General features: G+C 45.4%; 1 protein-coding gene across 1 annotated transcript in view; it reads right to left on the bottom strand.

Moving 5' to 3' along the window:
* Window positions 1-19,830, bottom strand: part of BAP1 (BRCA1 associated deubiquitinase 1) — a 196,315-nt gene that overhangs the window by 122,326 nt on the left and 54,159 nt on the right. Inside the window, exons 7-11 of the mRNA XM_085625184.1 lie at window positions 17,269-17,411; window positions 15,866-15,944; window positions 7,676-7,799; window positions 1,273-1,411; window positions 905-1,089 (exon numbers count right to left, since the gene is read on the bottom strand). Coding sequence (XP_085481310.1) covers window positions 905-1,089; window positions 1,273-1,411; window positions 7,676-7,799; window positions 15,866-15,944; window positions 17,269-17,411 — 670 coding nt within the window. The remainder of the gene's footprint in view (window positions 1-904; window positions 1,090-1,272; window positions 1,412-7,675; window positions 7,800-15,865; window positions 15,945-17,268; window positions 17,412-19,830) is intronic.

Below are 19,830 nucleotides of genomic sequence, written 5' to 3'. Positions count from 1 at the left end.
GTCTTACTTGTCTGCAGCCGCTGGAGTAATGACAGGATTTTGCGGGTTATGTGCCGCCGATCGCGGAGCTCAGTTAGGCTGCGGCCATCTTCGTGGCTGCTAGACACGCCCCCCCCACCCCAGCAGATATAATCACAATCAGAGACACACATTTTTTTAAATTCCTCTCAACCATTTTCCTTTACTCCTTAACGCTCTGTGGAAATACGTACACTTATGCCTGCCAATATATCCTGTGCACATTCATACCCTTCTAGTCCTCCAGAGTCCAAGTTACTCTTTTTGCTAGGAAACTATCTTTAACCTGACCCATCATTCCTTTTTTACTGGATTTTATCCTCTTAACTTCAAAACTGCTACCCACACATGACACCCTTAAGATCTTGCCCGGTCTTTAAATAACCTTTCTTCAAAAACTCCTGCACCCATTTGCTCAACCAACTTATCGCGTTGTCTCAGAGCACAACATACTTAACACCTATTTCCATCTGGGTACTCCATTCTGCTGAGCCCACCTTTTCCTAGATCGGTCTAATATAACTGCCTATTCTCATAATAGACCTCTCAGCAGAGATAGACAATGTTAACTATTCAACATTTTCAAGTGTTCAGACAGTGCAAACTGTGACGTACATTGCATTGTTCAACATGTTCACAACCCAACCTCAAGAAGAAGCACCACTTATGTCTAACAAACTTGTTATCATTTTGTTTGCAACTTTATAGAGCATCTGTGGCAGAGTGCACATTTTGCTTGTACATCAATAAACAAACATTAAGCAAAAAAACACTAAGTGCTGTTGGTGCATAATAAGTAAACACAGGTGAAAAACCCATCAGGCAGTGATATCCTCCCCAGTATAATAACCTATTCAATCATGATTTCAGAAGGTAAATCACTAACCTGCATTGGGGATTTGGCATAGTTATGATTATCAAGAAAGGGAGGCAGTCGCTGCATAACTGGACTTGGGGTTCCTGGAGCTCCATTGACACAACTCAGTCCCGACTTTCCAGGCACTTTGGACTTGTTAGGAGTTCTGGCTGTAGTCATGGGGTGCAACTGACCTGCATGCTCTTCACTGGCATCTGAGAAAAACACACAAAAGCACACAGGAAATTGTGAGCATGATATCATGCGTCAAGAGCAGAGCAGAGAAATCACCTTCTTCAGATTAGCCGTTTTAATGTAAAAGTGGCCAGGGAAGACATATGTCTTAAACGCCTGCCAGAAGGAACTGGTTACCCATGAGAAGGGCCCCTCCACTGTACCAGTATATGTAGTTTCTGGTCCTGTCTGGATCTTGTTATTCTCCACGGTCAAAGAGGACTTGTGAATTGAGGTCTTTGAGTCCTCCGGGGCCTGGGGATCCTGGGCCTTGATCAGCTCGGGCTGTGTGAGTCGAATCAGCTGCAAAAAGAAAGGACATCAATGTGAAGGATCCAGAGAGTTCAAAGATAATACAGCAGGAGGAAAGAGGTGCTAGAAGATCTATATTGACTGTGTAAAGTTGAGGGGTGCAGGGGAATTCTTAATTGTCAGGACTGGTTCAAAAAAATAGAATCATGTCCTGTTTTCAGGGTACTAACAAAAGTATGCATTTATTTTATTTTCTCTGTGGATACATAAAACATTTCATTTGCTGTACTAATTTGTTATGCTGCCACACAAGCGCATGCCTCAATATTATTACAGTTGTCACTCAACAGCCTTAAAAAATATTTTGGGGCAAAATAAACAACAAAAAAACAAAAAATCTGGGTTTATACCAAGCTCCAACGCAGGAAAATGGAGCTTAATTTATTATGTAGAGGATTTGTGAAGCACCCACACTGCTATAAGGCATTATCAGAGTTCTAAGGTTGAAAGACGTACTATACATCAAGCCCACCGGCTATGCAGAACGAAACGGTTACTTGCCAACAGCAGTAGTTTTGCAGCTTTAAGAGTTTTCTGGATTCACATGCTGTGCATCATTCCGCCATCTAGTGGTTGGGTCCGGAATTGACTGTTTTTTTGTCTTCTTTTTTTGCTCGCTGCCGACCACCATTTGCTGCCAGGTACGTCCCCTGTGTGACGTCAGACGGTATTCTGGAGGTCGACGTGCATGGTGGCCACCTTCGGATTCTTTTTTCTGTTCTTATTATCTTTTGTAATCCATGAGATAGAATGATGTAGTCCTTTGCTTTCCCACCTGTTTGTTTTCCTTATAGGGGAGGCCGGGTGGGTCGCATGGGAATTCAGAAAACTCTTCAAGCTGCAAAACTACTCCTACTGATAAGTAACCATTTCGTTTTACAGCGTGAATCCTTTTCTGGATTCACATGCTGTGCATCAGATTCTGTAGCGGTTTATCCCGTGTCTGGGAGGCTGTGTGAAAGGAAGACCTTACAAACAGGTGTTGAAGGACCTTTTGTCCAATCTGAGCTTCCTTATTCATCTGTATGGCCACACAATAATGTTTTGTAAAGGTGTGTGGTGATGCCCAAGTTGCAGCTGCGCAAATGGAATAAATGGGTTCGTTGGCCATAAATGCTAGTGTTGCTCCTTTCTTTCTAGTGGTGCGAGCTGTTTGTATTGTTAGTTCCTTTTTCACATCGGCATAGCATAATTGGATGGCTTGTACTATCCATCTTGCAATAGTTGCTTTTGTGACACCTGATCCGGTGTTGGTATGTGAGTAGGCAACAAACAATTGCTTTTTTTCCCTGATTTGTTCTGTTTTCTGCAAGTAGTACAGTAACGCCCTCCTTACATCCAGGGTATGGAGGCTTTTTTCTGCTTTAGTTTTTGAAGAAAACCGGCAGGAGAATGTTTTGATTTAAGTGATGCTTAGATACCACTTTTGGCAAGAACTGTGGGTTAGTTTTTAAGATTAATTTATCCTTGTGGATTTGTAAGTAGGGTTCCTGTATTGTTAATGCTTGCAGTTCACTTACCCTTAGTAGTGATGTTATAGCAATGAGAAAGGCTGTCTTTAGAGTAATATGCTTGAGGTCCATTGCATGCATGGGCTTGAAGGGTTTTGCCATTAGTTGGGAAAGTACTGTATTTAAGCTCCATGTGGGTACTGGAGCAGCTCTTGGTGGAGCTATACTTTTTGCTCCTTCTAAGAACCTTTTGATGACTGGTCTTGTAAAAAAGCTTTTGCATGATTTTCTTCTTGTGTATGACACTATGGCAGCAAGGTGTACTTTAAAGCTGGAGAAGTTGATGTTGCTGTCTAAGAGGTAAGTAAGGTATGTAATAACTGTTTCTTGTGTATTGATTGAACTAGTCTTGTTGTAAGCGGTGCACCATGTGGTATATTGCTTCCATGTTGCTGTATAGCATTTTCTTGTTGTCAGTTTTCTTGCTTCTTTTAGAATTTCCATGGTTCTCAGAGGTAGACTTAGATGCCCAAATTCTTTGTATTTAGGCGCCAGGCTGTTAGTTGTAGCGTCGCTGGTTCTGGGTGAAAGATCTGGAACGGTTGCATTGTCAGCAGGTCTTTTTCTGCTTTGATCCTGACCATTTCTCCTTTGGATAGTTCTAGGAGAGTTGAGAACCATGTTTGCCATGGACACTAAGGAGCAATGAGAATCATATTTGTTCCTGGTTCCTTTGCTTTTAGTAGCACTCTTTGCATCAGGGGTATTGGTGGAAAGGCGTAGGCAAATGTCTGTGACCAATTGAGTGAAAGTGCATTTCCTTTTGACAGGTGGTGTGGAAACCTCGAGGCAAAGCATTGGCCTTTCTGGTTATGCATTGTTGCAAATAGGTCTAACACTGGTGTTCCCCAGATGTTGAATACAACTCCCATTCATGGGAGCAGTTGTTTTGTATGCTCAGTTGGTCTGCTGCAATGTTGTCTACCCCTGGTAGATGTACTGTCTGTAGATTGATTTTTTGAGGTATTGCCCATTGCCAGAATTCCTGCGCAAGTTTGCTCAGGGGAAAGAACCTTGTTCCACCCTGTTTGTTCAGGTAGAACATTGTAGTTGTATTGTCTGTTTGTATTAGATGGTTTTCACCAGACTATGTTTCTGGACTGTCTGGAGTGCCAGAAAAACTGTTTATCTCCAAAAAATTGATGTGCTTCGTGGAGTCCTGTTCGCTCCACTGACCATGAACATTCAGCTGGTTAAGATGTGCACCCCAACCGTTGAGGGACGGATCCGTGGGGACTGTCACAGATGGAGTTGGGTTCCTGAAAGCTCTCCCCTGTGTTATGTTGTTGGATGCCCACCATTGTATCTGTGCTTGCGCCCTTTGTGTAACAACCACTAGATCCTCCCAACTTCCTGTGGCTTGTGACCAGCTGTTGGTGAGCCATTCTTGGAATGGGCGCTTGTGTAGGCAGCGTGAGGGATAAGTGGGATACATGATGCCATAATGCCCATTAGTTTCATTACCATCCTCACTGTCAGAGACGGACCCCTCTTGTAGAGGGCCATTTCGTGATAGATAGCTTGTATCCTGGCTTGTGTGGGATAAGCCTTGGCGTTTGTGTTCAGTCTTGCTCCCAGGAAGGTTTTTTTCTCTCTCTGGTGTTGTTAAAGATTTATTTATAACCCAGGTTTTGTAGCATTTGAATAGTTTTTTGAACATGATTGTGACATGTTTGTTTTGAGTGTCCCCTTATTAGCCAGTCGTCTAAGTAGGGGTAGACATGGGTTCTCTCTCTTCTCGGGTGTGCCGCCATTTTGTATGGATTTGCAAGTGGTGTCCTAGTGACTTCTATGCAATATATGTATTGTACCAAATTTAATATCCAATTGTCTGTTGTGATCCTTTTCCATTGTTTGTGGAAAAAGGATATTCTTTCCCCCACTGAAGTTTTGTGTGGGTCCTTTTCTGTGATTGAGTCAGACCCATTCCCTCTTCCTCTAGAGGATTGGCCTCTTCCTCTGCCATTCCCTCTTCCTCAAAAGGGCTGCTTTTGCTGTTGTTGCCAACCTTGGTAGCAAGACTGTTGACCCATCTGTTGGGTTAGGTTCTGTCCCTGAGATTGTTGTGGCATCTGCTGTCCTTTACCAAAGCTGCCTCTACCTGTGGTCTTTCTGCTAGAGAAGCTTCCTCTTTTAAACAAACCTCTTTGCTGTAGGGCCCCCATTGCCCTTGCTGTTTCAATGTCCTTTTTAATTTGTTGAAGGGATTGATCCACTTCCTTGCCAAACAGAACTTCTCCGTTGAATGGTCTGTTGATGATTGATGTCTGAACTTCTTGTTTAAAACCAATAATTCTGAGCCAGGCATGCCTTCTGAGGATTGTTCCTGTGCACATTTGCCTGCTTGCAGTATCTGCTGCATCTAGGGCTGACTTTAGGCAGGTGTTAGCCACATTCTTCCCTTCTGGGACAATAGATTTCACCCTCTTTTTGTCCTCCTCCGGGAGTTTGTTCGGCAACTCTTCAATTTCATCCCACTGTTGGTGGCCATATCGGTTTGACAGGGCATTTGAGTTGGCAATGTGCCACTGGGTTGCTGACTCTTTTTCCATCCTTCTTCCCACCATGTCTATCTTCTTACTTTCTTTTTCTGGTGGAGGCCTGTTGTTGGAGACTGCATTTGTTGCTCTCCTCCTGGCAGTGGTGACAATAATGGAGTCAGGTGTAGTACTTCCCTGGATGTATTTTGGGTCCATTGAGGAAGGCCTATATTTTTTCTCCACTCTGGGAGTTACCCTCTTGTTTGAAGCTGGTTCTTTGAAAGCTTCTTTGCCTTGTTCCAGGATAATGGGCAACATAGGTGGATACTGTGTCCCCTTTGTTGCAGGTGCCAGGTTTTCCAGCAGGAAACAAGTGTTCTTTCTCTAAGGGGACACCAAATTGATGTTTTGCCCTCTTTACAAAGTCATTCTAGAAAGAAATGTCATCTGGAGGGGATGCTTTCGAAGGGTAGCTGCAGATTTCTTCTGGACTCTCAGTGTCAAGGTCGTTCCATGTATCCTCGAAGGTTTCGGAGTATTCCTCTTCCTCCGGTACTTCTCTGGATTCCTGAGGATCTTCGCCTCGAGGTTCTGGTGTTGGTGGGGATTCGAAGATACCTTCTTCTTTCTCCTCGGCGTCTTCGGAGTCTACGTTTTACGGCTCAGCAGCCAATGTTTTAGGGATTCGAAAATCCTTTAGTGAGGCGTCGAAGTCCTTTTTCTTTTGCATGAGCGCAGCCATCTCCTCCTCGAGTCTTCTCCTCTTCCGTTCGACCTCGAGGGCCTTCTCAGCATCTGAGGCCGGGGACTTTTTTTTTCCTTTCAGGTGTCGACGTTAGTCTTCGGTGGTGTTGTGCCCTTTTTTGTGGGTTCGTTGTCGACCCTTGGCTTCGGTGCCTTCCCCGATTTTTCCTCTTCGGCAACCTTTGGTTGGGTTCCATGGGTTTTTTTTTTAATCGCGGTTGACCTTCGATCGCCTTTTTGCTCGGCATCAGGGCTGCCTTGGGCGTCTTATGTTCGTAGCCCTTTGGTTCTGACAGATCTTAATGGTGTCTTACCTTCTCGGTTTTCTTTTTTGACTCTCACGCCTTCTTTTCGGCGTGGGTCTTTTCAGAGTCCCCTTCTAGGATCTCGAAGTCCGATCCTTCGTGCGTCGACTCCGCTGGAGCTCCATGTTCTTCCTCGTTGCTAGAGAAACCCAGGTCCTTCAGGGAAGGTTTCTTCGTTGACTGCGACATTGTGGCGTAGTGGGCCTTTCTTTGGTGTCGGCGTGTTCTGAGCGTCTTTGGCAGTAATGCTGCGCAGGCCTCACAGTCTTCGTCCTGATGATCTTCGGGCAGGCGGAGGTTGCACATGTTGTATGGGTCGCATTGTGTGTATTTGTGGTGGCACTTGGGGCAGAATTTGAAAGGGGTATTCTCCATGACCCCTACCTCGCCATTTGTAGACCGGAGTGGTCCTCTGGTGTTCTAACGTACGCTCTGCTCATGTCTTCGGCTGCGACATTGGTTGAACGATTATACTTCGATGATCCTTCGGTGATAATCTTCTTTGAAGCTTTTTCAGGAAACAAAAACTTTCTTCGGAGCTTCCCGTCTTGCTTCCAGACCCAACAGCGGAAAAAAGAATCTAAAGATGGCCACCTCACACGTCGACCTCCAGGATACCATCCGACGTCACAGAGAGGACGTACCTGGCACCAAATTGTGGTCGACAGCGACCAAAACAAAAAGACAATTCTGGACCCAACCACTAGATGGGAGAATGATGCACAGGATGTGAATCCAGAAAAGGATTCACTCTGCAAAACAGATGGGTTTTGTAACTGTTATAAACTTCAGTTTCAATTGAAGTTTGCCCAAGGGAGTTCCAGAGACAATTATCTTCAGTGGGTAGGATCAGCCCCCAGATTGATTGTAATTTGTTTTCAGAGGGACAGGAGCATCAAGGAAACCAAGTGTAGGGGGTTATTTAGCCACCACTAATAATACTTTATAATTGACCAGGGTAAAACAAGAATACAGTCACTGTTCTGCACAAGTATGCATGTCCTCACTCTTAAAATCGAAGCTTCTTGATGACACTAGTCTAGGTTGTTTCAGGTAGAATAGACATACTTTCGCCACAATCCAACTCTACCCTCCACCCCCACCACCCAAACTACCCTACCTCTATAAAATATCACATTTACGGGACATGCACTTCGAGCCATCATTTGGTTGTCATAGTTTTAAGTCTTAAAACACCAACACATCTCAGTTTACCTGCTGCAGGGCCTCTAGTACGGTTTGTCGGTTCATTTTCAGGACATTTAGTTTACATTCATATTTCAGCCTCCGGTCTGGGACTACTGCCATAAGGTTAAAGCGAATATCATGATAAGGCTCTCTGGAAAAGAAGAAAATAAATCACAAAACTGTCATATGGCTCAGGGACCTCATGCCTAGGTGAGGCTAAAAAAAAAAAAAAAACAGACAAATTAACAGTGAGCAACCAGATGTCGGTGGTCATACACAACCAGCCAGGTGTTTTATGGTCACAAGAATACACATAAGCAAATGCAGCCTGTAAGCGAACCAACTTGGGTGTCAGGACCTACAGCATCAGCACACCCTGCTGGCCAAAACAAGGAGCCTCTGTTCACAGATCTGACGCAAAGGACCACCAAAGGAGCCATTCTGCTACTAGGTGGTGTAGGAAGTGCCCCTTTTTGACATGGTTACCATCACTTTTTGCCTGGTAAAGGATGTGATTTTGACTGAAAGCGCGCTGGGTTCATTTTAAACAGGTCCCTAGTGCCAGAACTCTTTCCCAAAACTGTACAATTGTTCCCCCAATTGGCAAAACCTTTAACACCCTCTGTAAGTCCCTAGTAAATGATACCCCTGGTACCCAAGGTCAGAGGTACTAAAGAGGGCCCCTAAGGGCTGCAGCACGAAATGTGCCACCCTAAGGGACTCTTCAACAAGCACATGCACAATTGCCATTGCGGGAAGGGTGTCTTGGTGCAACATAAGTGAAAACATGACCTGTCCCACATCCCTGTGTGCCATGTCTCCTACCACTGCATGTGATACTCCCCCACAGCAGGCCTAACAGCCTTAAGGCAGGGTGCTTAATATTACATGTGAGAGGATACCTGCATGAGCAGATATGTCCCTGTGCTGATCAGTTCCATGTCTGCCAGTACAAGTGAGCAGGTAAGCCATTTTAGAATGTGTGTTGGACACTCGTGAAAACGAGTTCCCCAGCTTCATGATGGCTTCAATGAAAATAGGGATGTTTGGTATCAAATGTAGGAAGCTGGCTCTGTATATGGTATACCACTAAGTGGCTATGCTTTGCACAGAGTCCAGAGATTCCCTTAGAAGTGTACAGGGCTCAATGTAAACCTAAAGTGCTCTTTTTGTTATAGTATGGACGAGCAACCTCAGGCCTAGCACAAAGGAGACCAAGACATTTATTGAACACACACTGACCAATAACTGACACATGACTCAAAAAGGAAATCCACAACAATTTTAGAAAAATAAGTTTTGTTTGAGTTTTATTTTAAGACCAAGATCTTGGAAAAAAGGTAAGTATGTTTTTCAGGAAAAATATGTTAGTCTATATAAAGTCAATGTTATCCTATGGGGGAAACAACAATGCAGTTTCAAGGGTAAGTACCCAACTTACAGTTTTAGTCTTTGGGGTTTAAGATCAGCAGAGGGCAAGTTCAAGTCAGCACAAAGTCTGCACCACCTGTAACACAGGGTGCAAATATAGCATCGGGCACCCAGTGCTTTTCAATGGAGAAACTTGGTTTGACAAACAGGCTGCAGGCGTCGAACTGGAGGCAGCACAGAGAAAACCAGCAACAGCAGAGGTAAGCTGAGGTGTTGAGGTTCGTGGGGACTCCGTCAATTCATCTCACCAAGGCCCAGGGGTTTGGGGTGCAGGGGTGTCCTTTGGCATTGGATTTTTGTCACCTGAAGTGGTCGTGGTGAGCCTCTGGATTCAGTCTGCAGGCGTTGTTCTGGAGTCCAGGAGGGGTCAGCCAACACTGGACTTTGAGGTCAGGATCGCTGGGGAACCTGTTCTGGATTGGTGGGCCACCGGACACGGGACGGAGGTGTTAAGTGCAGAGTGGACAGGACTCGCAGTTATGGAGGGCACCAGAGTAGTTTGTGTAGATGTCTTGGGTGGCAGATCCGCTGCCCTTGGGAGTTCTGGTCTTTATCAAAGACCAGGCAATCTTCCTCGGGTTCTGGAAGTGGCTGGCTGCAGGACAGGCGCCGTCTTCTTTTGCAGGGTCTTTGAAGCTGGAGAAAGGGTGGTAGGGCTGGGGCCAAGTCAGTACGCGTCTTCAGGCTTTGCTGCACGGCGTCTTCTTCGTCCTTATTACGCTGGCAAGAGCTGAATTTCAGGTCTGGGGGAGCCACCTAAATACTACATTTAGGGGTGCTTTTAAGGAAGTGTCAGGTAGGGCCAATGGGCTCCTTACCTGGGGTGACTACACCCTAAATTATGCCACCATCCTGTGGGAGGGGGCATAGTCCTATCCCTGATTGGAGCAGTCTCCCCATCTTTAAAATGGCGGGGACTAAAAGATGTGCTTCACCTCGCCTCCCCCACCTTAGGGGTGGAGTTGGCAGAGGTGGGCACATCTCCTATTCTCCCTAGGTTTTCCCGCCCAAAGTGGGGGTGGGGTGTAAACCAGAGGCTGCCATCTGGGGGTTGCATTACAAAGACGGCAGGCTTTTAAAGCTTCTCTCTCGAGCACTGTGCCCATCCTGGGGGAGGAGGTACAACACCTACAACTAGGATGTGCTTTGTCTCTGGGCCCAGAGAGTAGAGGCTCTTGACCCAGGGGTCCAGAAACATGTCTGGTGGTGACAGGCTGCCTAAAGCCAGTCTGAGACCAGTTTTTCAGGGGGCACCTCTGTTGTGCCCTCTGAGTACGTTTCAATAAATCCCACACTGGCATCAGTGTGGGTTTATTAAGAGGGGTAGTTTGGTACCAAACACTCCTGGGTTCAGAAAAGCAATCATGGTGCTGGGGAACTCGATAAGTCGAGTTTCACACCTGCAGTGTAGTGCACCCTGCCTTAGGGCTGTAAGGCCTGCTAGAGGGGTGACTTACCTATACCTCTAGGCAGTCCGAGTTGGATTGCATACAGGCAGTGTGCCATGTCGACTTTGTTGTTTTGTCTGCACCAGGCGGGCATGTTGCAGTGGATGTCTGCACGGCCTAGGTAAGGGGTCCGTAGGGGACCCTCTTCAGCCTCTTTTTGACGTGGTTAGCCCCCACTTTTTGCCTGGGCATTAATGTGGTTTCAATTATAGCGTGCATGGTCCCAGTCAATCCGGTTCCCTGTGCCAGTGCTTCTTCCCTCAAATACTATTCCCTATTTGGCCCTTCAGGTCCCCAGTAAGTCCCTAGTAAAAGGTACCTGGGTAACAAGGGCATGAGGACTGAAGAGGGTCCCCTAGGGACCCCTCACCTAGGCCATGAAGACTGTCACTCCAGAATGCCTGGCCTGGTGCAGACAAAATGACAGTCGACGTAGCACTCTACCTGCGAGCCATGCTAGCTAGCACTGCCTAAGATATGGGTAAGTCACTCCTCTAGCAGGCCTTACCAGCCTTAAGGTAGGGTGCACTACATTCCCGATGTGGGCATATCTGCATGAGCATATATGTCCCTACAATATTGGAGTCTATTCCTTAATATTTTAAGTGCCAGTGACGCCATAAAGAGTACATGGGTTGGAAACTCGACAACTCGAGTTTCACAGGAATATGATGGTTTCACTGAACATAGGAGTGATTGGTACCAAACTACTCTTCACAATAAACCAACACTGATGCCAGTGTAGGATTTATTGTGACATGTACTCAGAGGGCACCTCAGAGGCGTCCCCTGAAAACCTACTGACCCTGGTGTGGGCACCGATAGGCTTTAGGCAGCCTGCCACACAGAGACATGCTTCTTGACTCCTGGGTAAAGAGCCTCTGCTCTCTGGGACCAGAAACAATGCACATCCTGGGCAGGGGTGTCACGCTTCCCACCCCCCCCCCCATGCCCCCCCCCCCCCCCAGGATCTGCCATTGCTCGAAGGGGAAGCTTCAAAGGCCTGCCGCCTTTGTAATGAAACCCCTGGCCTCTGTTGCTAACAGCAGGTGGCAGCCCCAGGTTTACAGCCACACTTTGGGTGGGAAAACCAGCTGGAAGGTGTCCACCTTTGCTAACTTCACCCCTCAGGTGGAGGAGGCGAAGTTAAGCACACTTTTCTGTCCCCTCCATCTTGAAGATGAGGGAACGCCTCTAAATCGGGACTAGGTCTATGCCCCCTCCAATAGAAGGGTGGTATAATAGTGGGTGTAGTCACCCCAGGTAAGGTGCCCATCGGCCCTCCCTTCTAGTCCCCTAAAACGCCCCATAAATTTAGTTTTTAGGTGGCTCCCCCAAACCTAGAAACTAGTTACCTGTGATATAAGAAGAAGGACGAAGAAGAAGCCGTGCAGTGAAGCCTGAAGACTACTACTGACTTGGTCCTAGCCATACCTGCCTGTCTCCAGCTTCTAAGGCCTGCAAGAAGACGACACCTGTCCTGAAGCCAGCGACTTCCAGAAACATAAGAAAGACTGCCTGAACTTTGAAAAATACCAGAACTCCAGAGGACAGAGGTTCTGTCCCCAAGAATCCAACACAAAGGACTCATGTGCCCTGCAGATCTGCAAGTCCTGCCCAATTTTCACCCGACACCTTCAGTCCATGTCCAGGTGGACCACCAACCCAGAACAGGATACCCAGCAATCCTGACCTCAAGTCCAGCATTGGCTGGCCCATCCTGGACTCCACGATGATGCCTGCAGCCTAAATCCTGAGGCCCCCCCCTGACGAAACCAGCTCTGAAAATGAGACTCTGACGTCCAAAGGTACCTAGGCACCCGAAGCCCCAGGGCCTTGGTAAGCCAAATCAATGGTGCCCCTACAACTCCCTACATCTTTACTGACCTCTGCCGTTGTTGGTCTCCCTCCTGCAACCTCCGGTGCAACACCTGCAGCCTGTTTGTCAACAACAAAGTCTCCACTGATGAGCATTGGGCGCCCAACGTCGAATTTGCACCCTGCCACCCCTGTGCAGCTGGTGGTGTATGTTTGGTGCTGCTTTGTGGCCCCCCTGTGCTTGCTCTAACCCCAAAGCTTGGTCCCTGCAACCGATTTATCTACCTGCAAGCAGTGTGGTTCTGAACACCCCCAGTCTCCACTGAAACACATTGGCCTGAGCTACGATTTTGACCTCTGCACCCGGCAGCCCCTGTGCAGCTGATGGTGCAGTTTTGGTACTCACCTGACCCTTGCCCCTTGCTGACCTTTGGTCCCGAAGACTGGAACTGTAAGTGTAATACCCTTATAACCACATTAACGTTTTCCTCTATAGGATAACATTGCACTGCTCAGAAATTGTTCTGTCAACTTTTGAAAGTGAAAAATATTTTTATTTTAAAACTTACCTTATTGCGAAGATCTTGGTCTTAAAATAAGGCAAAAACAAAGCTTATTTTTCTAAAATTGGTGTGGAGCTCCTTTTTGAGTTGTGTGTCCATTATTGGTCAAAGTTGTGCAATAAATGTCTAACACTCCTCTGTGTTAGGCCTAAGGCTGCTCGCCAACACAACCACTAATAGAACACTTTGGGTTTTTCTTTGAGCCCGGTACACTTTTGGGGAACTCTTGGACTCTATGCACGGTATAACTACCTAGTGACATACCATATACAGATCCAGCTTCTACACTCAGCATACGCGCAATCAAAAATATGTTTAAACATTGCCATGGATGAAGAATAATCACCAGGTCCAAAGGTTACGCACAAAGCAGAATTTTCTTTCTAAACAGTTTAAAACTGAGTATGCTACTGTTGGGTGGTCGACAACTAACCCTAGAGTCGTTGATCCATAGAGTCAGAGAGATTCAATTTATTTGGGCGTTGCAACCTGTCAAGAGCTAGAAGTGAGGGGATCAGTCTTTCACTTCTTTTTTCAGAAGCTCTAAAAACAAGCATTGGCATGGCCAATAGGTCTCGCTTTAGGGAGCTTACAAGTATTTAATTATGCAGCACAATATCCTTGGTGCAATAACATCAACTGTTGCATGGCTAAAAACGTATAAGGTCCCAAAGGCGAGACCTATTGGCTATGCCAATGCTTGTTCAGTAGGCCCCTGCCCAACATACAGAACTACGCTGAGTGTGCAATTAAAAAACCTTCAACTCTCCAGGCTGTTTACACCACACTACAGCTTATGTGAAAGCACTGACTTGCCATAACTAAACAATACAGCATTTGAAACGTAAGAGAATAGCTGGATCGGTAAATTACACCCCAAAGCTGCTGTGGAGGAAACGATCTCTTGAAACAATCGCGTACCAGCATGCTATCTCCAGAATGCCAACTATTTGGAGAACGTCCACTATTCTAGAGATGCATCTTGTTGGCTAGACATCTTGATCCCCACTGAGGGGTGTACTACTCCTACACGAAACTTGTTCTTAAAATGGTTTCCACTGCAAAATATAGTAGCAAAAAACATAAGTCAGTGCCACAAACTGAAATCCAGCATGACTAATCAAGACATGTTAAAACTATTCTATCAATGTTTATTGCTTCTTCATAGTTTTAACACAAAAGGCCAACAAAATGTTTTTTTTCGGTTACATTTCTTTGAAGCAGTGCAATGTGCTAACTAAGGACTGGGTTTACAGAATATTTACCCAAGTGTGTTGCACGCTATTTTAAAGTGTCGCATACGAAAGACTGTTTCCTATTCTATGCAAGGCCCTGAAATGGAAAGCATCAGACTCCGCTGCAGATGCGCCTTGTGATATTGGCCAACTACATTCTTAAGAAATCAATGATTCTCTTTTCTATGTGATAAAAACAAACGTTATATCTCATTCACATAGAGCTGTGAAAATCTTCACTTGGGTGTATGATAGGGCTAAGAGCATGAGGAATTAACACCCATAACAAAAAAGTTATGTTTCCAGGACGCATGTTCATCAGAAGTAAACGTGCTTACTTGTTTTATATAGCACTATACTTGCAGCCCCTGCCAATTTCAAAATGGTCATATTTTTGGCAGCTAAAGGAACCAAGACACAGGGGAACTAACGTGAAAGCGACACGGCCGCCCGGACGTGAAAGCTATGTTTGCGTGTATGAGCGCTACAATTAAAAAAAAACACAAAAAAAACGCAAGCATTAGCAGCCCGAGTGTTGCGCGCGCTAAAAAAAAATAAGCACTGGCCACGAAAGTCATCGCAATCACGATCGCTGTGATCGCGATGACGCAGAAAGGCGTTCATGAGTGCTGCTGGCTGGCCTAGCGCATGGCGGCTGCGCACGTGAGCGTGCACGCAAGCGCTAGCCCAGCCAGCAGCACTTAAAAAAAATCACATTACAAAATGTCTCTCCGAGCCAGCGCATGCGCTGTGCTCAGCGAGACCTAAAAAAGTATGACACCTCACCTTCCGGAAGCCACACTATCTCTCCCAGGTGTAACACAGGATACAGGTAGCATTGCCCTTCAAAAGGTAGTGCCATACAGCACTCGGAGGAATAACCAGAGGTCACAAAAAAAGTCCACACTGTCAGGCTCAAATTGTAGGACATTTCTTGCAAAGATAATGGTTTGAATCTGGTAAGACCAGAACTGGAGCACAGTGGGAACTGGTATTACGGAAGCAGAGCAGGGCCTGTCAGGCAGAGGTAGAGTGGGGTGGGGTGGGGCTTGGCGAGGAAGAGCGGGGCCATGCGAGGCAGAGGCAGAGCGGGCCTGGCAGAGCAGGACATGGGCAGAGCGGGGCAAGGTCAAGAGTGCGGCAAGAGCAGGACATGGGCTGAGCGGGGTTCGGCAGGGCAAGGGCAGAGCAGGGCAAGGGCAGAGCGGGCCTGGTGGGGCAACGGCAGAGCGGGGTCTGATGGGGCAAGGGCAGAGCAGGGCAAGGACAAAGATGGGCTTGGTGTGGCAAGGGCAGAGTGGGACAAGGACAGAGTGGAGCCTGGCAGAGCAGAGGAAGAGAGAAGCATGGCAGGGCACAGGCAGAGTGGGGCAGAGACAGAGTGGGGCCAGTAGGGCAAGGACAGAGCGGGGCCTGGCGGGACTGCAGCAGGAGTAAAAAAATCCAACTTCACTATCCAAATGAAGGAGTTGCAATGAACTGTTAGGTATAAGAAGCCACCCATCAACAGGCCAAATAGGGCCATCAGTCTCTGTTTCAAGCAGCAACTGCTATTATTAGCCAGTTACCTATATAAGCCCAAGATCTGTGAAATCAGAGCACAAGATCAAATACTACCAATATTCTACAAAAAAACACCCAGAAACAGGACAAAAGCAAAGATTCCCTAATCTCAATTACACCACTCTCTCCCCACTGTACCACACACTTTATTTTGCTCACCCAGCTGTGGCCAGTCCAATCCTTTCCATGATGACTCTGCGAGCTTTGTCTGTCCACTCTTCATCTTCAGCCCATGGACCTACAGAAGTGAAAATACAGAGTCTGGTTTCAGATAAGGTATATTTTTCTAATTTCTCATTTAACCACGTATTCGCTAACTGATCTGCAAAAATGAATCCTATACCATTTCAACCTGCAGTACTGAAAGCTAGGGTGAAATATCAAATCCTGGTTACAGAATATAATTAACTTTATAAACTGTAAATCCAGGCACTAGACTCCAGCAGGAGCAGTGTGGCTTCAGGTCAAATTGTTTCTAAACATCCACAAGGAGGCTGGTGTAGTCATTTTGTGGAGGTCATCACAGGCCTAACTTTGGAATTGATCATTTGAAATCTTGACAGATAGTTAAGAAGACCCACTGAATATCAAGAAAACAGTGTCCACTGATGATGGAAAGGGGCTATATGGAATTCACCAAGGTAGAATGCCCCATTGCGTTGTCCACTGACGTAGCAGGAATCCTAGGACGAGCAACAACCGTTGTTTTATCGGTTTAGATTGTGCAATTTTTTTCACTACGACGTCCTTTGCCAAAATCTATCTAGTAACTCGATGCACTGGCTGAAGTTGTGCATTCTCCCAGCCAAATTAAGAGCAGCCTTGATATATATATATTTTTTTAAATGTGGTTACTGAGTGTGCAAGAGGCTAGCTGGAAATACTGGTAAATTGGCCGATTTTATGAACAGCTTTACAAATAAGGGATTTCCTAAAGTAAATTTATGGTGCTGCAACTTCCACCAATCCATTTTGCAGTACATAAAGTGGTAATCCTGTATTATTCTCTTATGAACTCGTACATGGCTTTTTAAATTAACCCCAAAACAAAATTGCAACAAATCGAGAATTTTCAGGAAATACTCATATACAAATAGAAATAACTGTACCAGCTTTGCACTTTTAGTAATAGTAAGCTGGGTGTTTCAGGGCTGTGCCACAATGGCATGTAACGGTATTTCCCATGCTCATAATTACGATTGTGAATTAGCCCCATAATCTGTGTCAAGGGATTTCTCTTCTCCCTCATTCAATGCAAAGTTGACGATCGACTCAGTCTGATTTAACCTCCTCTTGACGACAGCTTTTTAATCATAAATGTGTCTCCCCGTCACTATCATGATATTTTCCTCGCCCTATCAAGCATTGTTATTGCTTTTCAAAGGATTGCTTTACTGCTTTCCAGAAACACTATCACTGCAAGGTTAGGTATCAGATTTAGCAAACACATCAAATCCTCAACTAACAAGACAGTTGTTTCTTGGTAACAGGACTACATTTTGTTTGGAAGAGTAACTTAGGGGTCAAGTACTTATTTAGGTGTGCTTAAAAGCAATCCTCACCATGATCTATAGGGTACACCTTAAGTCCATCAAGCTCAAATAGCCTTCCCTTGATAGGCACATAGCTGACAAAATGAAATGCCTCCATTGTTCGCACTGCACTAATTCCATTCTGCTTCTCTGGTAGATGGCGAGGCTCTGGCCTGCAAAGAACACAGTAAAAGTTAAACTTAAGTCCAACAAACAATGAATGGCAGTTACTGCTAGCACAGAGACTTTAGGTCATACAATCGTGCATCTAGTATTACTCTCTGTCTAGGGCGAGGCTTCAAAACTTCAAGAGGTACTTATGTTCCATGCAATCAACCAACCACTCATAAGAAGAAATTGTAATTTCCTATTGAAAGTGATGAGAAAGGTAAATCTGTTGCACAGTCTAGCAGCTGAGAAAAACCAGAAGAAAATGAATGGGTGTAAAAGGAAGAGACATGTATTAAAATGGAAGTCTTAACTTCTTTAAAAAGAGACATGTCAAGTGTAAGGCATACTGGCCTCATATCCCATTGAATGGGATCTATTCTTTTATAAAACAATTTTAAGCTCATAAAGAAAGGAAATGTGGTTTTGCTTTTATGGAACTACATCGCTAGCATTTGAGACTTCTAGGCAATGTAAAGCTGGCAAACAGACTAACTACCAAACAGCACACACTGCATGAGCGGTTTATTTTTAAATCATTGTAACATGAGCATATTTGACTTTGGGAAAGTCTGTTGTACGGTGCACACTAACCAGGGACAGTGGCATAAATTAACTGAAAAAAAAGACATGTTATTCTCTGGACTAGAATGGCTAAATTAACTATTTTGCTTTCAAATACTAAACCTGACATTATGTAAGTCATCTGTAAATGAACCTTGAAGTACCAAGAACCAGCTGCATAATGCTCAGGTATAACACAATTCAAGAGAAAAGGGCTGATCTTAGAGTGCCATGTTTCGGTTAACTTGCCTACGACTACTGTGTACGTACATGCAGACTCTGTAAAATGAGTTTTGCTAAGGAGACTGCAAAAAAAATGTTTCTCCACATTTGATTAATTAATGAAAATAAACATATTTGGTGAATGCAGATTTGTCATGAGAACGGCACCAGAAAATGCAGCTACCCTGCTCTCAAGGTGTAAAAAAAGTTTTGTTCATGACAGTTGCTGGACGGGGGCTTACTGCGATTCATTTTTATTAGGTTCTTCTTGTAGGGAGTTGGCTCTCTATATAGTATACCAAAATGAGGAGCACTGTGCAGAGAGTCCAGGTATCCCTTATTAGTGTAGTGGGGCTTGCTTTAACAATCCCAAGGTGCTCTAAATGTGGTAGTGTGGCCGAGCAGCCTTCGGTTTATCAGAGGGGAGTGTTAGGCCTTTGTTGCACACAGAGAGTCAATAAATGAGACACACTTAATAAGGAAATCGAACACCAATTTAGAAAAATAACAGATTTTTATATTAATTTAGACATTAAGATCTTCAAGATTAGGTGAGCACTTTTCAAGTTAGCAATTTTCAGAAACACAGAAAATACAGCTGTCAGATTTTGAGGCATGAGCCTCGAACGCGGTAATGTTATAATATGCGAGAAAAATACACTACAAATGGATACTTATAATCGAGTTACAGGGTAATTCCTCCGGACTCAAGGTAAATCGGGGCTAAGGTCCTTAGAACCACCACCAGTTTTGGTTTACCTACACTTGTGTCTGGGTGCAGAGGTGCTGGTGGCAAGGGTAGCCTCGAACGCTACCACTGAAGTCTACGGAGAAAACCTGCAAGCAGAAAAATGCTTCAAGTGCGGGACTTGGAGACAAGTCCGTCAGGAACCAAAAAGGGGGGCTCAGTTCGTGTGGGTTTATGGGGCTCGGGTGCGCCGTTGGTAGGCTCGGACTCTGGCTGTGGGGCTCGGGTGCAGAAAAGTGTTGTCCTGCGGGTTGTTTGCTTTGGGGGCTCTCATTTTTGGGGTCGATCTGGAGATGGGGACAAAACAGGACAGCGGGGCCATTCATGGTCTGGACTCGGTGATACTGATGTCCCTTGTCGGCAGGCTGGTCTTGGAGATGTTGTTGTGTGTTTCTCATAAGGCCCATTGTCATTTACCCTGTGTTAGCCTAATCATGCACGTTGTAGGCCGCTTTGGTTTTGCGCTAGTTACTAAATAACACGCTTGCCTTTGTGCCACTTCATAAATTCACACAGAACTTAGTCTGAACAGCCTAGGCAAGGTCAAACAACATTGCCCCTTGTCATGCTTTCAGGTCAGACACTAGCACAGAAACATAATAAAGAAAAGCAGCTGCTGTTTTTGAATACACACATCTTGTCATATAATCGAGGACAGGGGATCTGGAAAAATACACACAGAGCTAAGGTCCTGAGAGAAGAGTGCCGTCCGCTGTGATGTAGAACATCCACCTAAGCATGCCAAGTTACAGGGTCCACCACTAATCCCAGAGATCTATACTATATAACCAATTTGCTTCAGTAGTACGGGAGGGGTTAGGCAGATCTGTCAGATAACATGACAGGGCTTTTCATGGTATACAGTTCATTAACCATGCTGATGATATTAT

The sequence above is a fragment of the Triturus cristatus genome, chromosome 9 (genome assembly GCF_964204655.1).
Source record: "Triturus cristatus chromosome 9, aTriCri1.1, whole genome shotgun sequence".
Classification (NCBI taxonomy): Eukaryota; Metazoa; Chordata; class Amphibia; order Caudata; family Salamandridae; genus Triturus; species Triturus cristatus.
The sequence above is the reverse complement of the archived record's forward strand: the minus strand, read 5'-3'. Positions and strand labels throughout refer to the sequence as shown.